Source organism: Spermophilus citellus (genome assembly GCF_964194105.1).
Source record: "Spermophilus citellus genome assembly, chromosome: 3".
In the NCBI taxonomy this organism is placed as follows: domain Eukaryota; kingdom Metazoa; phylum Chordata; class Mammalia; order Rodentia; family Sciuridae; genus Spermophilus; species Spermophilus citellus.
The window spans coordinates 152493285-152513025 of NC_138184.1; the positions used below are offsets into that span (position 1 = coordinate 152493285).

Sequence of the window (19741 nt, forward strand, 5' to 3'; positions counted from 1 at the left end):
ATCCCCCAAGATAAATGGTAGTAACTCCACGGTTTGAGTCATCTAAAATTGGAATGAACAGAGTGCTGAAAAACAGACTGTGACAATCAGTCCTAGTCTGGCATAATAATGAATACCATGAAATAACAGAGCTTCCAAGATTTCACTTCTATGGGTCTATGAAATCCATAGCCACAGATATCATAAAAGCTGATACTGTGAGACATCAAAATCCTAAATAATGTCAATTCTAAAACTTAAGAATTGGAGCCATGTTTGACTACTGGAATATCATAAAACTTCATCAATTTTTTTCCCTCTCTCCTTTTCTATTAAGATTTTTTTTTCAGTTCCCAGTTGAATTTTTTGGCTCTAACATTAAATATCACTATTATTATGTTTTTATATACTAGTCATATATAGTATACACTGTACACTCAATGCCTGTCCCAAGTTCATTTCTTATTCTCCTACAATCCCAGTAGCATTCCAACTAAATGTTCAACCACACATTTGAACAATAATCTGCTAATAAGATTCACCGTAGATGACGATAGCTCAAGTGCTAGCAAATCATGAGGATGCCTGCCGAATCTTTCATCTCCCAGTGTAGTAGCAATCAACTGGCAGTATGGACACGGCATCTGGACAAGTTACCTAGCATTTACTTATTCAAGAGTTTTGCTTCTGATTTATACTCTAGTCCTTACCTCACTATTAAAATGTAAAACTGCTCATACATTATCCCTTTGATTCTTTTTCCACCTTCTCCTTCCATTTCCTTTGACTCTTTGAAAGTACGTTACACTGGCAGATTGTGTTATTATAATAAATAGTTCTTAGAAATTACTGCAATCAAAATAAGGATGGAATCATTCTTGACAATCACCTTCTGCTTCTCTAGCTGCTAGGGAACAAGCCCCATAAACACAGTGCCTGTTTTCCCCCCAAAGCAAGGAAAACCAATTCAGTCTGAAAACAATCTTTACCTATAGAAAGGATCTGGAGAAAGCACATTCTAGATTTGTATCTTGCAGAAACACTACTATGGGAACTTGGATGACTAAGCCAAGAATCCTGAAATAGCAACCGCTTGCTTTAGTTCTTAACACACAGGATCTCCTGGAGTAGTTCCATTTTGCCTCCCTTTTATCAGATGCCTTAAATTTGTCACATTCAGCTCTCTTCTCCTATCGAGATCTCCAACAGTCCCATTTTTTTAATTTAGAATTTCATTTGCTCAGGCTTAATATAGATATTCTCATTTTGTCTCTTCCCGAATGTTCTACTTCCTGTGTACCCTGTATCCCTCCATTTCTCTCTTAAGATGCTCTCTAGAGTCAAAGGTCAATAGCATAATGACTAACAAAATAGGATAAAGTGCTCTGATAATCTTAATTTAGGGAGATGCTGGTTTCCGTTCTCAGAGAAAAATCAGTCTGCAGGATTTCTATGTGAAGTCATCTATGATGCTCTGACTAAAAAGGCTTTTGAGCATATTGGAACACTCGATGCATATAAGGGATGGAGTTATCTGGAGAGTTCTCACATGAAATCCAAAGATAGGTCTTGAATACTTTAATAGGCCTAGGAACAGAAGCTTCCAGCAATTCTTTCAGCTTAAAGAAATGCTGTGATTTAGGACTGCTTTCATTCTGACATTATTATTCTGCGACTTACACTCAATCCGGGTCTTTCCTGAGAGTAGAAAAGTAGCCAGGACTCAGCCTACTCTGTGCTTAGGAAAATGATCATATTCAATGCAGACCCCCAGACAGCCTCTATTCAGGTTGGAAGTTTGACTAAAGAAGTCATTTAAAATTACCATATCATTGAGTCTCACAATGCACTCTGGTTCTTTCCTAAAGAAATATTCTTTCTGAAATAAAGCCTGTTAATGCAAACTGATTATAGAAGGAATGTTCTGAACATGATCTACAAAGTCATACTGTGACAGGATAAAATGCAGCCTACCCACACCCACCCACACACAGAGCGCACACACACGGTATAGATTCATATTTTTTTCTGCCAAGGAGCAGAGAAAAAAGGAAACAGTTCTATTCCTTCCCTGCTTGTGTTCAAAGCCTGGAGTGAGGCCAGTGTCCTAATCAGTTCTCATTGGCCCTGGAGGAATCAGAACCTTTTGTAAAATATAATAAAGGGCATAAAATCATGATAAAATGCATGAAAAAGCAGTGCCTTTGGTTAGGGAACTAGAAATAATTTAGCAGAACAGATGGATTGCATTGGTTGGGTATTATTGAGGACATGAAAGGGCTCATTTTGTGGCAGTTCCAAACTAAGAGAAAATGTCCAACTTAAATTTGACAAGTCAAAGTACCTGCCTCCACTGGAGGAGACTCCATTTTCTTTAATCATTTTCAAAGTAGTGACATATTAGGCAAGAATGTCTACTGAAATACCTCATTTTCTGAAAGTATTTCATCCAATGTCTCTAAGTAAAGGAATATTTTTATTTTTTCCTCCAAAAATCTACAGTGCTGCCAATATTCAATTAAAAAAACATAAATGAGTTATGTCAAAGTTAGATTCAGTTTTTGAATACCATATTTAATACTTAAGGAGTCAATTCGTGGCCCATTAATTATTCTTGATATATTTTTTTTTTCTCTTAAAACAAACACAAAGGGCTGGGGATGTGGCTCAAGCGGTATCGCGTTCGCCTGGCATGAGTGCGGCCCGGGTTCGATCCTCAGCACCACATACCAACAAAGATGTTGTGTCTGCTGAGAACTAAAAAAAATAAATATTAAAAAAAATTCTCTCTCTCTCTCTCTCTCTCTCTCTCCCTCCCTCCCTCCCTCCTCTCTCACTCTCTCTTAAAAAAAAAAACACAAAAATGTGGTCTCATTGTTCATGTCCATCAAGCATATCTCCTGGAATTTTCAAATGATAACACTCAATTGTTTCTTTGAATATTTTATGAGTTTTTTTTTCTAATAGCCACCCCCCCCCCAACACAGAGCTGTACAATCTTTCCTCATAGCCCTCATAGTAACCTGTTTTCAGAATTTTTTCTCATAAAGTGGAGTAAAAGGGGGCAGGCAGTAATAGAACAGGCAGGCAGCCTACCAGACTTCTCCCTTCTGTAGGGCACATGGAAGAAAACTAGACTGCAAGCTGAGAGCCAGAATTCTTATCCTGCTTCTTGAATGTTTTCCCTGTGCCTACAGCCAGCTGTGAAACATCTCTACAGGCCTTGGTTTCTTCATCTATAAGCATAAGGAAGTTTGCCTAAGTTTTTTCAAAGCTTCATTTTAGCCCTAACTGATAAGATTCTATGTGGCAAAATAACTTTATATGCAATAAAAATTCAAGAAAATATGCTTTACTTTGATTGATGAATTTGCCTGAGGCAAGCAAATACAATTACAGTGATCTATTACTATGGTGGAGGCCAGAAAATAGACCCATGAAGATTTTCAAAAGCAGTCCAACTCTTCCTTGAAGCCCATTTCTTAAAAGTTTAATCATTGTTGAAAAATGAGAGGATTTTTCAAAGCTTATACTACTATTTGACAACCTCGAAATAATAAACACTTTCCCCAATTTCTAAATTCTTTAGGGTACAGAATGTCTGGCTTTGTTTGTATGTTTTGTTTCCTGATGCTGGGGATTGAACCCAGGGCCTTGCACACACTAGGCAAGTGCTCTCACAGTGAACTACACTCCTAGCCTGTACTTCTGACTTAAAGCTACCTGTATGTTTCAAGTAAATGCTTGAACTCTCTCATCTCCAAATATTTGATCCATCTGCCTATTTGTCTCTACCTGTTAAGTTTATGCAAGAAGTTGAGTCTGTGTTGCAGAGGTTCTTGAAACCAGCTGCAGATGTTTAAGAGGTACGATTGGAGCTTTGGATTCACTTTGTGTGGACACAGCCTGGGCAACTGGATACTTAAAGCCACTGAGTGGATTCTAATGGGTAGAATCCTGGGTCAAGAACCACATGTTGGAAGGAGCAGACTGTGCTTCCTACTCATAAATTAATTCAAGATACTGTCACTATGGACCAATATTTGGGACTATAAAATATTTTTTTGTTTTTAACATCAAGGAGTAAAAAAAAATTCTTGTCTCCAAAATTAGCAAGTATCTTTACTTGTCTTAATTTTATTGATTCAGTCATTACTATTTATTTTCAAATATTTCAGAGCACATAGCAATTTCTAAAGCACTTCAGAAAGCCAGCAAATCTTATCCAACAATAAAGTTCTGGGGTGGTCATGAGCATATGTGTTATATATGTTTTTTAAATTTATTTTCATCTATTTCAAATCATTATGTTCATCCAACAAAAAGAAATTATGCCTTAGTTTCATTGCTCCATTTTCATAATTTTTAATAAAACCAAATCTTATACCTTGTAATTTTTAATTACAAATATTTTAATGATTTAGTCTAAAGCATTGCTTTTTCAAATATCACTCATGTATGCAACAAAATTTCTTAATAAATATTTATACTTGAATACTGCAATATTCAAATGACTTAAAAATATCTAACATTCACATTTATTAATAAGCCTTAAGCTGCTATCTAAAAATCCCTGTATTATTTTCCAAAGGGATTCAGAAAGAAAATCTCTCATTGTTCCTTTTATTGATTGTATTCTACAAGCAGAATTTTTAAAACTTCCATGTTGTCTCAATTTTGATTATAAACTGTGCATTGGCTTTTGATGTATGTATCTGCCTGGGCCCACCTTACTGTGATATATAAATATCTCTCAGAAAATGACATAATGCTCCCTGGTTTACTCATCATATCTAGATCTTTTGCACTACTTCCACCTCCCCACCCCACAACTGTCCTATCCTTTAGAGACAATTCACAGGATTCCCTCTTTGACTTTCTTACTGCTTTGTGGTTAGATTCTAAGACACAAACATATTTAATTTTTTTTTTTTTTTACAAACTAAACAGAACAGTAAGCTGTTATGTGCTGCCATCTAGTTAGACTACTCTATAAAACAAATGTTTAATTGAATTTCCATTAACTTGTAGTATGCAGAGCTTCACAATCTTGATGTCAGAAAACCTGTACATTCCAAAAGTAACACATCTCCTTATTTGGATTTAAAGAGGGTATTTTAAGTCACTTGTGTGTGCTGGCAAGTGTGTTGAAGACCTTATCCTTGAGCTGCTGGACTTCTTAAGATTTTATACTAAAGTTTCTCTCCACTTTGCTCATTGGAACTGCTGAGAAATCCCAGAAGGGGCAACAGTAGCTTGGTTTCATGTCCCAGAATTGTTTTGTAATTACTTTGTGTTGGCACTTGAATAAAAGAGTTAAACATTTCAGCACAGTATGTTGCTTATGGCTTTTACTTATGAATTAAGCGAAACAAAGTTATTCAATATTAGTCACAAGGAGGCAATGCAAATTCCACATAATGTGTAATCCAACAAAAGCATTATAAAATGTTATTATTCTCAAAACAAATGTGAGAGCAAGCAAATGTCTGTGGGTGGCTTGGTGGGGCTGGGAGACATGAGCACTTCTGGAAAAACAACTGCAAGTGCATTTCTAACAGATGATGGGTCAATCTCTATTTTTTTTTTTTTTTTTTTTTTTTAGCTCATAGGAGCACATTCCTTTCTCCAGGAGCACAGGCACTTTAGAAACCCAGCTACCTAATCGAAGAGCTTGTTTTCTCAACAGGATACCAAATTACCCCCTGCCCCCTGCCCCAGATCCATTTCTCACGGTGACCAGAAAGCTGCTGATTTTGCTTTGTGTTCCTAACAGAATCTGTAAACTAAGTATGAATGATTCAATAGGGGAAAAAATTAAATGGTATTGGCATGAAGGACTACTAACCGCTCAACTTTTAAAAAACAGTGCCACGTCATGCCAAAAGAAGTTAACCCATGTAACCACTGTAATCTAATATAATAAGGACTAAAGTTTTCTCTGGCTCCTAATCAGCACTAGTCAGCAAAGCCAATTTACACTATAGCTTACAAACTAAGAGCAAAGTGTTTACCAAAACATGCTAAAAATTTAGTCTGCTGTTAAGAAGAGAGAGTGTTATGTCTAAAGTGAGCTCCTTAGCCATTCTAATTTCATACAATATTATATCTGGAAGAAATCCTAGAGGATGTTCTGCATAACATGCCCATCTAAAGCATGAGAAAATCGAAGATCAACAAGGTTAAATGATTTGACTAAAGTACACAGATAATTAATGGTCAGGCTAAAGTTAAATCTATTGTTGAATAATTACCTTGGAAGGAATCCATTTTGATTAATTTACCACATTGCTAAATGAGTTGATACAATACAAAAGTTTGATTTGGGGGTCAGTCTAGCCTTTTGAAATGAAGGAGCCCTTTTAATGTTTTCAATTTGCCCTCTTTTCTATCATTTTATTGTCATTTCATTAGTGGACAATTGACCGCGCCATTGGATGAGGAAAGTTGGCTTTTCTCTATGTGCCAGCAGAATTGGGACTTCTTATCTTTTCCCCAGAGAAATAGGCAATAGTAACCCTAGTAAATTAAGGAAACCACATAATGACAGAAGCACGGCAAGTTATTCGACATAAGAGACACTTTCTCCTTCACACTGATCTAAAACATCACCTCCTCTCTCTTGTTCACAGAACCCCTCTGAAGCTTTCAAGACAAAGAAGGCAGCTGACCACCGTCTTTCTGTTTTTATTTCTTTTCTAAGCCCAATCAATAAGAATCTTCAGAATCACAGCAATATAAACATATTGACTCAAACCCTTTGCAAATTTGTAATTATATATTTCTTTGTGTGATCACTTGACCAAAGTCAGGTGAGTTCACTAAAATGTTAACCTCCTTGAAGACAGTGAATATATCTTTCTTCCACTATATTATATCTCCTGCTCCTTACAGAGGTGCCAGGAAACCTCAAATTCATATTAATATCATTGAACAAATATTCTGCTGTTGTCAAGGTGTAGTAACTACATCAGCAATATCAGGATCCACCAACCATGTTGGAGAAACAAATACTTAGACCTCCATTCAGACCTACTGAATCAGAAGCTCTAGGGCTAGAGCTCAGCCATCTGTGTCTGAACATCCCCAGAGAGGATTCTAATAGATGCTATTTGAGATTTTCTTCTCTGAAAGTACAAGTTGATTTCTAACCATGGGTGGTCACATAGATGTGCAGGGCAAATCATGTCCAAAAACGGCAGATAACTATCTGGATATCGGGAAACAATGTGCTTGGATGCATTCCTATTTGATTATATCCTTTTCTGTGGAATCTAATAAGTTCTCTCTATTATGAAACTATTGAGTTAAGTTCTTATTTCCCACCATCAAGAGAGAACATTGTCCAGACCACTTAGGAGAGCGATACCGGAGTCTTGGTACTCTAATCCCTGGAGAACCAGCCAGCAAGATTGCACCTTCTCTTGTTCATACTAGTTAGACAAAACCGGGCAAGTGAACTAGAGTTCAACATCCTCATAGCTCCTCCCAGGCAGTTTAGAAGGAATGGTCTCCATTCTGTCTTTATTTGGGTCTTTGGGGGTGCTTGCTAAATAGGACTCTCACCAGAGCTGCAGCCCCACTTCCTCTCTTGGAGTAAATACATTAACTTCAGGGAACAGATACTGTCATTGGCTTGGTTTCCTTTGGGAGGTTCAGAAACACTAACCAGGAAGGCTTTCAGGGGAGCCTTTTCCCCCTTTCAACTAGCTTAAGTCCCACACAGAGAAGACTCACTCCATAAGATCACTTGCCTTTTTTGGTGGGTTTTCCCCCTGATTCTTTAACAATTCTGATTCTTATGAAGTGTGATAAATTGCTAAAATACTTGTTAGTAACTTTCTCAGTTTTTTTTTCAAAATATTAAAATTCTCCACATAATTCAGCATGAGATAAAAAGTTTAACATTCTTAGAAGAGGATTTAATAACATATTAATAAATTTGTATGTAGAATTGATTTATTAAATATCATATTTTAAGAGAAAACCATAAAAATGTGTATCAATTATTCCAAATGTGTTTAGTAAAGGCCTGGGCTGGGCAGTCCTGAATGATGGTGTAGATTCTACTCTTTCTGAGTGGACTAAACTGCTTTGGAATAATCTGTGTTCCTTTTCATTTTCTTCTCTTCTGGTAAAAACAGGGAGAAAAAGAAATCAAGTCATGGAAACCTTCTTTCCCTTTTGGTTCTATGTTTTATCTTACATGGAACTAGTCCCCAGAAAAGGAGAATATCTATTTAGTTAATTATTTCTAATGTTCCATTTTGAATCCTCCTAAAATCATTCACAGACAGAGGGACATTAAACACCTAGGTGTCTTAAAGTGAATTGTTAGGGCTTTTAGAAATTCCATTACATGTTTTTATTTGTTTATTTTTTACTTTGGTTACCATATCATAAAGTCAAAGAGCAAATAAATTCATATGTGCAACAATTCCTGCAATTGCACAGGAATTTGGTAACATAAAATGTGGGAAACAATTTCTTCACTTAAGAAACTAAACACTTGGGAAATTGCCATCGAACTATGTCTGAAAATGGTTTCTGTTTGCATGCTTGTGAAGTTTTTGATAAGACACTTGTTCATGGTCTTCTTTAAGAGCTACTCCGCTGATCTGGGTTCCCAAGTGAATTATTTTTAATTTTGTGATTGTTACCAGGAAGACTCCTGTTTTCTGACTGGGTTGGGGCTTACCTAACCCATTCTCAACAACTCTAGTCCTTCCAACATTTCACCCTGTGGTTGACAACACATAAGCCAGTGAGATATAATAGAATTGCATGGTTTGAAATAATATAGGAATAAAGTAAAGTGATGTAGGAGGAATTCATGAAAATGGCTGACTAGAAAGGGATGATAACAAACATTTTTAGATTTTTAGATCAGTGTGAACTATACTACATTCCACATAATTCTGCACTCTGCTCCATTCATAAACAGTACTTCAGGTTATAGCTTTTCAAAATTCCACTAGAGCCACTGCCAATTTGGAGAGGTTGGGAAAAGGCCAAATGCTGCCATATATAACAAAGAATTGAATGTGGAAAAATGCAAGTGGCAATGTCTCAGCTGGCAAAAGCAGAAAAAAATTTTGCCAAGCAGGAAAACATCCATAGCAGTCTCAAAGGTGAGACAAGAAAGGTCACAAGAATAAATGAGTTTTGTGTGATAAGATCAGTCTGTAATTTCTCCATTAAGATCAGACAAACAAGTCTCCTTGGCTGCCCATTTTGTGTATTCCATATGGGGTTTGTGGAAAAGAGAATGGTTTGGCCTCCAAGCTGCACTCTCAAAAATATGAAATTCTTAAAGTTAACTCTAAAATTATCCAAAGAGCATGAAAGCTTTCTGCCATATAATATGGATGCCACTGGCACAGGATGAATAGGACTTTACTCAGGAAAGAACCAGAGAAATAAATGTAGCTCATTTTCTTTCACTTTGGGATTTTTAGGTAAAGGATACATTTAATCAGATGCAGAGCTTTAAATACAAAAAATGTTTGACATTTCCATTATAAACATATAATAAAATTTGTGAGACCAGTGTTCTGTTGTATTTATTCACAATCTCAACTCCTGACTGACCTACAGGACATTATCAATAATCTGATGCAAAGATAATTAATATCCTTGTAAAATGAAATATATTATTCTACTATATCACCTTTAAAAGACAAAGTCTATAAGGAAAATTTCCCTTAGTAATGAGAAAATTGCATAAATGCTTTGCATCTTCAAAAGTCAATATTTTCACTAGTTTGCAGGGGAGGACCAGACAGATGTGATTCACATTAGCAAGTATAGGCAAATGCACTTGACCTTTAGGATCATTTTCTCTTCTTTGGCATTTATATTTCAACCAAAACATTTTCCAGGTTCTTTTTAAATTACATTTTCAAAGGAATTATGTTGACTGCATTTTCAGTTTCCCAAAATAATACACTACAGAAAATTTTCAAAGATGGTCTATGGGTTAATATCGACTATGGGAACAATTATATAATTGCACTTTTAAATGTCTGACCTTAAAATTGATAGACTATGCAAACAGTCACAAGTAGTTTGCATATAATCTGAAAAGTACTCACAAAAATCAATTTTAATTTTATTGAAGTATAATGAATTTCATTTGGTCTCATATCAGTTTTCTCATGCCATAATTATAGTCAAAATATTATCCATTTATTTTTTCCCCTAGGCAAGTAAAAACTATGTTGAATTTCTTTCATTGATAGGTCAACAGAACCAAATAGAAACATAAAATGGCAGTCTGTGAGATCAGGAATATTATCTGTCTTGTGAAATTTGCAATTTCAGTGGCTGAAACACATCTATAATATAATACATATTCAATAAATTTTTTTAAAAATCAATCAATGCTAAAATAAAGTGAGAAAATACATGGAGCGTATTTTTTTAAGAATTGTTCATATGCAAATGCAAAAAGTTACTGAATTTTAGGGAACAATGGAAATTTTTATCAATTAATCAAATAGCTCATGCTTATTATATATTTTGCAAATTTGACAATGGGAGCCATTTATGAATTGCTTTCACTTTTGTTTAATCTTTAAAAGCCTAAAGAAATAATTTTTTTCTAAATGAAAATGAAACTCTCATCAGAAATTTACAAAAATGAGTCTAAAAAATTGGTAAAATAAAAATATTAAAAGCCCTACCATAAAATTACAAACATATTAGCTACTTCATTAAAAAGGAGTATCTTTTCTTGGTGCTAAAACTGTTATTCTTTGAATTTTATTAATTTCCATGAGGCAAAATTGGCATATATTTGAGTTCAAAGGGCAGTTTCTAACAAAAAAATACCAATTACTTAACATTTAACACTCTGCAAGCAGTTTCTCAGAAGACTAACTCAATAAATGATGTCCATTTACAAACAAGAATGCTATCATGTGTATGTATGCTGCAACAGAATACACATATCAGGCAGCTGCTTAATCCATCATCCTTGATTACCTACTGTGTGCCCAGCCCAGAGTCAGATGGTGAGTTCTATGCTATTTGTTTATGACTGATCATCAATCACAATGTTTGCTCTACATGGTTAACATTTTTTTACTACTACCCAAATGAATGCTGGCCTCTTTACATGATTTATTTAAGTAAGTAAAAAAGTGTGGCCAATTCAGGATTACCTCACATTTATTTAGCAGCCCAGTTTCTTGCAGCCGTGACCAGATGCTCTGTATTCGTCCAGCATGCTCAGGGTGGGTGGTGGAACTGCCACAAATGCACTGGTGTTTCAGCATCAGAGAGTCATAGGCAATTCCTTCAAGATAAAGAAAACAAACATGTAATGGAACAGGTAGTGGATACACACTGGACGATACGTGATCACTCCAAAAAGTTATTCTTTTTAAAATGAAATTTACAAAGAAAAAACATCTATATCCTTAAGACCCCATAGGAGGATTTAATCTGTGTATCTGCATATGTCTGCAAATATCTCCGTCAGTAGATTAACTAGTACTCAGACCTTAGTTTAGTAAATCTGTAAAGTGATAAAGATGATGACATTTTAGGAAACTTCAGATTAAAAAAAAGAATGCCATAGTTTTACCAGTATGTAAAATCATTGTTAACTGGGGGTAGATAATTCAATTTAGTAGAAGTTTTCATTTTATCATTCAAGCCACAAAATGAGATGGTTTCTACATCCTGAATTTATTTAATGAGTAAATTCCACTTTTCCTTTGGATCAGGGTACATCTTTGTAATAAACTGAACAATTTTCTAACTATTTTCCATTTTGTTTAGAAATATCATCAAAGATGGGTACTCAGTTTCTTCTTTACTTATGTTTTCCTCAAAATTTGTAGCATTTTATAAAATATATGACTATTGTAAATCTATGAGATATATAAGTCCCATATATTGTGAGACATTTGAAGTAGTTCTTTTAAAAAATAAATGATTGTTGTAATTCCTTTAGTACAGAGTTCAGTTACTTAATGAATAAAATCTATTAGAAGGTAGTATATTTCATGTTTGAAAAATTTGGTGAAATCAATTATCAAGAGTATATAAAAAAGGACTTTTTAAAGGAACAGATTAGATGATAATTACAACTCTGGTTCATTTTAGGATTTCCACCCATAACCACTTCCCTTGAGGGAGGGGAGAACATGTTACTTACAAAATTGACTAACATAAGATTATTTAACAAATCTGTTCTAATATTTGACCATAAAACTACATTATGGGGTACAGGGACTGAAGTATCCATGATAAGAAATTAAAGAGCCAAAAAAAAAAAAAAAGATCTATTCAGGAACAGATAAGTACCAAAATTTGACTTACTTACATTACTGTGTTAAAGGAATGTTTCTCAGAGGGGAAAAGTATTTGCCCCTGAGTATACCAAAATCCTACAGAAAAATATAACATACGCATTTTGAAACCATGTGGTAAAAATTATGTATAAGAAAAAATATCATTTTGCTGGTTCAAATAATTTCCATTCTTAAGAGTCAATGGCTTCAGAACCCATCTTTATGCCTGCTCCTGACTTGTATGTTTTCATCCTTAGCCCTGACCTCTCTTCTGAGTAATATACTATAAACTTACCTATTCAATTGCCCACCCAAAGCTTCCATTTGGATGTCTCATGGATTTCATAAAGTAAGAATGTCTTCAATTTTGAATTCATGATCTTAAACCACACACAGTGTTCCTTATTTTAACAAAGGACACTAAGATCCATCAATGAGTATGCCAGAAACCTTTGTGTCCTCTTGACATTCCCTCTTCTACGAACCAAAGGAGTGTCTGTTTTCCCTTCCAGACAGATCTTGAATCACTGACTTCTTATCTCCACTGCCAAAACCATACACAATCCAAGCAACTATTATCACTGATTTGAACTCCTGAGACAGCCTCATAACTGGCTACCTGACTTTCACTCTATGCCATTCACCACAAGACAGTAGCAATTTTTTGCTTAAACATTTCAATGACTTCACTGAGACAGAAATTCCTCAAGGTCAGCATCTATAGGCTCCTCTCCATCTCTCCAGCTTCATCACATTACCCCTCCCTCCTTTGATCTCAGTTTCTCCTACAAAGGGCTCCCTTCCTCTCCTTAAAAAGGTCAAAGTCCCATCAGCCTTTGTACATACTATTCCATCTGGGCCAGAAATTCTTCCTTCCTGATCTTCATAACTATAGCTCCCGACTGTCTAACTTCCTCTTCATACTTCATGGTGTAAAATTTTAACACCATGTCCTCAAAAAAGCATTCCCTGAGAACTCTAAGTGGGATCTCCTCCTCCTCTATCTGGTCTCATAGCATCCTCCATCTCCTTCAGAGCATTGCTCACATTTATGTAATTGCTGCATGTAATTTTGTTAACTGTACATTTTCTTCACTAAATGTTAAGATATATGAATGGACAGGCTATAGTATTGTTTATCTTTGAACTTCCAGTGTGTGTCACAGTAGGCCCTCAAAAGTACATTGTAATGAATGCATGAAAGACAAATAAGTGGATGGATTCAAGAACTAGGCCAGGTATTTCCATGATTCAGCCTTCCTTGGTAAATCTAATCAGTGGGTCTCCTTGGCATCCTGAAGTTCACGCAGGCTTATTTCTTTAATATTCTACTTTTTTATTTTACATGCCTTATCTTCCAACCAGCAAGTGCTTCTACTACAGGGATCTATTTTACTCAGCTTTGTATGTCTACAAAGTATTTTTCACAAAGTCCATTTTTTCCTTTGTATAAAACCCAACATAAAAAAATATTTTTCAATAAGGTCAAATGGTATACTTTAAGATAGGCAGAAAAGAAAGCAGGTAGAAGAATGACATTCAGAACACAAAATTCATGAGACATGTCTTCACAATTCAAATTTCTCAAGCATTTATGAGTTGCTATTTCAGAACAGGAGCTGTTTAACATATTTTCAACTACAGTTTTGTACTACAAAAAAATGATACACTAATAATACATAAACCAAAAGTATAGTATTGTTTTGTTTTGAAAATATATTCTTCAAGAGTAGGAATTTTGATCATTATGTTGCTTAACTATTTCTACTTCATCTCAACATATCCAAGCTCACTTCCATCATAATTTTTCCACTTTTAACATCATTTTCCTCATAACTCACTGCCAAGAAAAAGAAAATTACAAAACAAGTTGTGGTAGTTAGAAATTATTGCCAGGGATCTGGAGATTATAATAGAAAGTCCAGGAGCTTTTGGAAAGACATTCAAATTTAAGGGGAAATAAATAAAACCTGGATTCCCCAACCTTTACTGCCTCATCTTAATGATGTATCAATGAGGTGTTAACAGGTAGACTGGAAGGTGAGACTTTAACCTCATCCTTCATCTCTACTCCTTTCCTCTTTTTTTTATTCCCTCTCAAAACCAGGGACTTATAGGGTGAAAAATAAGCCTACTCTTTTCTTCAGGATTCATATGGAATTCTATTTTTCTTTGACTCTTTCTGCCCCACTGGTTGTCACTGGCAACATAAGCCAATGGATCACACTTTCTCTTGATTAATAGGACAAAAGTTAAAAATTAATAATTGGAAAAGTATATGAAGGAGTCTTTTTTTTAGTCAGCTTTTTCCCTGCTGCAACTAAAAGATCTGACCAGAACAACTGAAGAGGAGGAAAAGTTTATTTGTGAGCTCACAGTTTCAGAGGTTTAGGCAGCTGGCTCTATTCCTTGGGCCTCAAAGTGAGGCCAAACATGATGAAGGAAGAGTGTGGTGAAAAGAAGCAGCTCACCTGATGATTAGGCAGCAGAGAGAGAGAGAAACTCCACTTTCCAAATACAAATATATACCCCAAGCCATACCCCCAATGATCCCCCTCTTCCAGCCACATTTCTCCTGCCCCCAGTTACCACTCAGTTAACTCCATCAGGGATCGATTCACTGATTAAGTTAAGGCTCTCACAACCTAATCATTTCCCCTCTGAACCCTCTCACATTGTCTTATACGTGAGCTTGGGGGGACACCTCACATCCAAACCATAACAAGTCTTAAAAATCTTTACCTGTATTTTAAACCTAATCGTAAATTTCATACCAAACAAACAAACAAACAAAACAAAACAAACCCTCCTTAAAATTTTGAATATTTTAGATAAGCTTGGACTTTGGGCTTTCTCTAGGTTATTTTATTAAATGAGATAATGTATTTGAAACATTGAATACAGTGTCTTTCCCTTCATAAATCATTACATGTAGGTAAGTCATTTTTTAGCTGGTGGAATCTATTCATGTCTATAACAGGGTTTATGTTCAGTCTAGTGACATCTGGTTGAGTAGAGCTGGTTTATAAGGAGGAGTCTAGCATCTTTAGATGCCTTCTTCTGGTTCCTAGCTACTAACATTCAGCTAATTTGCATTTCTGGAAACTGCCTGAAGTTTCACACCTTCTAAAGACATTTACTAAACACTACTGGAGCTAAGGGAGAAGAGGGAGGACTAGTACAAAACAAAGTTATATGACATGGCATTGTAACACATAATGATGGTTCACTATGTTCAAGGTATTGGAAATTTCAATTTATTACCATTAAACTTACAATCTAGTAGTTAAAGTGAGACACGTACAAACATATGACATGTATTTGTAAAACTTCCGTATGCTAAGGAAGGAAAAAATGTGGGATGAGTAAGAGGAGCATTCTTAAAAACAAAAATATTTAAATGACAAAATGACTTGCAAATGATGGAAGGTGAGGCCATTAATAGAATGGACAAAAGGAACTACAGTCAGTGCTCTCTATCTATGAATTTCACATCCACCCAGCGATTAAAAAATATTATTGGAAAAAATTACATCTGTCCTAGACATGTACATGCTTTTTTTTCTTATAGTATTTTTTCTAAAAAATAACCAGTAAAATAACAATTTACATAGCAATTACATTGTACCAAGTGTCAAAAATAATCCAGAGATGATTGAAAGTATACAGGAGAATGTGTAAAGGTTATATGCAAAAACTAGGCCATTTCATATAAGTGTCTTGAGCATCTAGGGATTTTGGTATTCTTGGAGGTTCCTGAAAGCAATCCTCCACAAATATCAAGGAATGAATGCATTTTGAAACAAAGATCATTTCTAACAATCTTCAAATACTCATAGTAGCCATTTTACTTTTCCTATATATAGTTCCCATCTATCCATAAAGCTTGCCTTATTTTTTCTATTTCCACCCCACTCTCTACATTCTACTACATTTAATATTTGCTATAAGACCTTTGATTTGGAATACATAAATAAAAGCATCAAACTGTACAATTTTTAATTATATTTAATAAATAATTTAATTAACTTGGTGTGTCAAGCAAGCAAATAATGTATATCAAAAAATGGTTATTTAAAATATTGGTAACTTGTGTCTTTTACTAGGTAAGAAATTTCCTAAGACAATTTTGTTTGTTTTATGTTTTCTCATGTAACTCACATTATTAGAGTATCAGGAGAAAAGGGAATGGCTAGAAGAAAGTTCTGCTATAGGCCTTCCAATCAACACTGTAGGAAAGGTCCTTAAGAGTCTATGAACTGGATTAAGGGTTGCCACTCAGCTAGAGAGCCAGGAAGGAGCCTCAGCCAGCATGTAAGTTGGCAAAAAGTGAAGCCAAACACAATTCACTACACATTTGCTGGAGGCAAAATATCTGGAAAGATTTTTCTACATTCAAGAATAAGTGATCAGGAAAAAAAAAAGTACCTATGATAATATGGTACAGAAACTGTAAAGGAAAATGTCATTCATAGCTCAGTAAACATGAGCTACGGGAGGAACCAATATAAGATTTTAAAGGAAATGTTTTGGCATCTTCAAATGTCAAAAGACATTGGCTCAATCAACTAGGAACCAAAAGCTAAGGGAGAGATCTAACTCAATTAAAAAGACAATGGAAAGAGTGAAAAAGAAAGAGAAATATGATAAATAGAAATTTTGAAGAAAAAATTAAAATCTATACAGGATTCAAAGACAGTAATTTATACATTTCAGAAAATCAGACTGATGCTCTTGAACACAAACTTAAAAAGCCCTTGGAACATGAAGAAAAATTTCTAAGAGATGGACCCAGTGAGATGAAAATGGGAAATCAAAGGAGAAAATAGCTGAAGAGAAAGCCCTCTAGGAGAAAATCAGACTTACCGAACAATGGGAATAACTAAAGAAGCTTCCCATAAGTAAGAGAGTCATGTGCATCTGTAAGTGAACACTCATCAGAAAGGTAATTTTTAAGTTAACAGGATAAAGAAAATACACCAATTCCAGAAAAGAAAAATCAGGCTGCCCACAAAGAAACACCTATCAGATTGGCCTCAGACTCCTCCCTTCAGTGCCAGCACCCTTGAGCATAGGACATTTCCAAACTTTTCAGGCAAAAATATGTGTCCAGTAAGTCTATATTCAGACATGTGTGAAGACAAAAAGATGACATTCTCAGGTATAAAGACATGTCCCCAAATATGTATATATAGCACACAAGGAAGATGAATACATAATGATATATTTATAAATACACTATGTATGTGAATATGTTTTGATATGATACATGTCATTGAGTTGAGTTAATGTCCTAAATAAACAAGATAGCTATTTTTATCATCTTTAGAGAGAATGAGATGAGCAAATTTTGGAGTTAATCTGAGAAATTTCAAACAGATATTAGAGGACAGCAATTTAAGAAAATAAATTACCTACAAAAAGAAATTAACCTCTCTATTCTAATATAGGTAGTAATAGAAATTACCTTGAAAAATCTTAAACATATGCATACTTAAAAACACAACAAACACATGCATACAAATGAATATATATAAAAAACAATACAAATTTACACATACACACATGCGTACAGATATGTACAAAAATATGCAAATATCTTTTTTTTAAAGAGAAGCCTAAGGAAGAGGTAAAACCACTGATAATATGAACAAACATTTAAATTTGTTTACCTAAAAGTAATAAAATAATGAATGATTCTCTTGTACATTATTCTAGATTTACCAATTTGCCTTCTATGAACATATATCAATTTTTGTAATTAACAAAAATGTAAATATTACACAAAATATCACTTAATATTTTAACAATTTTTATGTATAATGTCATACAATTCACATCTACTTACTCTCATTTCATTCAATTATTTATTTCTTTGCTGATTCTTTTGTTTATTATACAATAAATGTATATATATCCACACACATATATATACACATACACACACAAATATATATATATATACACATACATATATATATATATATATATATATATATATATATATATATATTAGCACCTTTCATGTGTTAGTAATGTATCCAAGTTCTAATGTAACCAAGTTCTAATGTTAGAAGTGAAAAATAGTTCTTTCTCATAGACTATCCATTGTAACTTAATCTCCCAAATAGATAAATAATTATAACTTTTGATGGAAAAATACAGTCTGTTATAAAGCTTCCTGAAGGAAGTAACATATAAAGTGAAACATGAAAAACTGAAGAATCAGATGGAATTAGCCTTGACTCACCCTGAAAAATATTCAAGTATATTTAACTATCCATCATGTGTACCACTGACTAAATATCAATTTTTAAATATATTTTTAAATTAATTGTTTAATTAGATTTTTATAATGATAATGATTTGATTAGATTATTGCAATGACTTTCACAAGTGTTGGTTTAAAACCATTTCAGCATTCTGATTCTATTTCATATTAGACTCTGGCTAAAAATACAATGCTATAAGGAAAGAACTTATTTATATGGATTATGTAGAGTATCCTGGTATTTGAAAGAAAGAAGACTTTAGATTATCTGCCGATGTGTAAGATAAACCCCATCACGTTATTAACATTAATTTATTGTTCTGATGGATACCATTTGGTATAAAGGAGCACAATCATCTTTCAGAACCTCTCTTGTAAACCATGGCCAAACCTCATCTTTATAAGGAGTAATTGAGTAGAAGAGATTAATTTAGCAGAGAAAATGAACACAGTGCCCTTTCCTTAATTTTCAGAACCTCTAATAAACACCATGCATAATCTTTAATTAGAATTTTTAAAAGCACCTCTAAAATTGACTATTATTATCCATAATAAAATAGAATATAAAATCCATATAGGATCACGGTAACCTAGCTATAATACACTTATTCTTCATTTTCACTACTGCAGCTACAGGACCCCATGTTCTTTTGGGGTTTCTTAAAAACAGTCTCTCTCCAGACAATGACAGTTCTCTGTGGGCCACCAGGTATTGGCTACATGTTATGCTGTTTGGGAATCCTCTCAGGAAATGGACTGGGGACTTCATCTTTCAACAACTGACTAATATATCCACCCTGGAACATTGCTTTGTTCTTTCCAAAAAAGGAAGTTGAGTGACTATTCCAGTTGGCTGCTAAAGATCCACATGGATAGTGAAGGTTGGAATGTCATACATTAAAAGTTATGTAACATTAGTGTTACATAATGCTTTAGTTATACCAAAAAAGTATAGGTCTTACAGAACGGATTTAAGTTAATTGCCTACTTTTATAACGTGTTTGTTTCCTCTTCCTTGCTCTTGTTCGATGGAATAACTATTGAGTGTATGAGATAGTATGACTTTTTTTTGAAAAAAAAAAATTCCCCAAGAACACACTTGAATGTCACTTTGATCTTTTCTAAATATGCACAACAAATAAATAATTAAAAGTCAACAGAAAGGAGTTTTATGCTCAGAAATATATTG

At 34.3% G+C, this 19741-nt stretch overlaps 1 protein-coding gene across 7 annotated transcripts in view; it reads right to left on the reverse strand.

Annotated features, from left to right (window-relative positions):
- Positions 1 to 19741, reverse strand: part of HDAC9 (histone deacetylase 9) — an 890491-nt gene that overhangs the window by 244926 nt on the left and 625824 nt on the right. For all 7 annotated transcript variants that reach the window (XM_081283850.1, XM_081283851.1, XM_081283848.1 and 4 more), the window contains one exon: positions 11145 to 11278. In XM_081283850.1, the coding sequence (XP_081139976.1) occupies positions 11145 to 11278 (134 nt within the window). The remainder of the gene's footprint in view (positions 1 to 11144; positions 11279 to 19741) is intronic.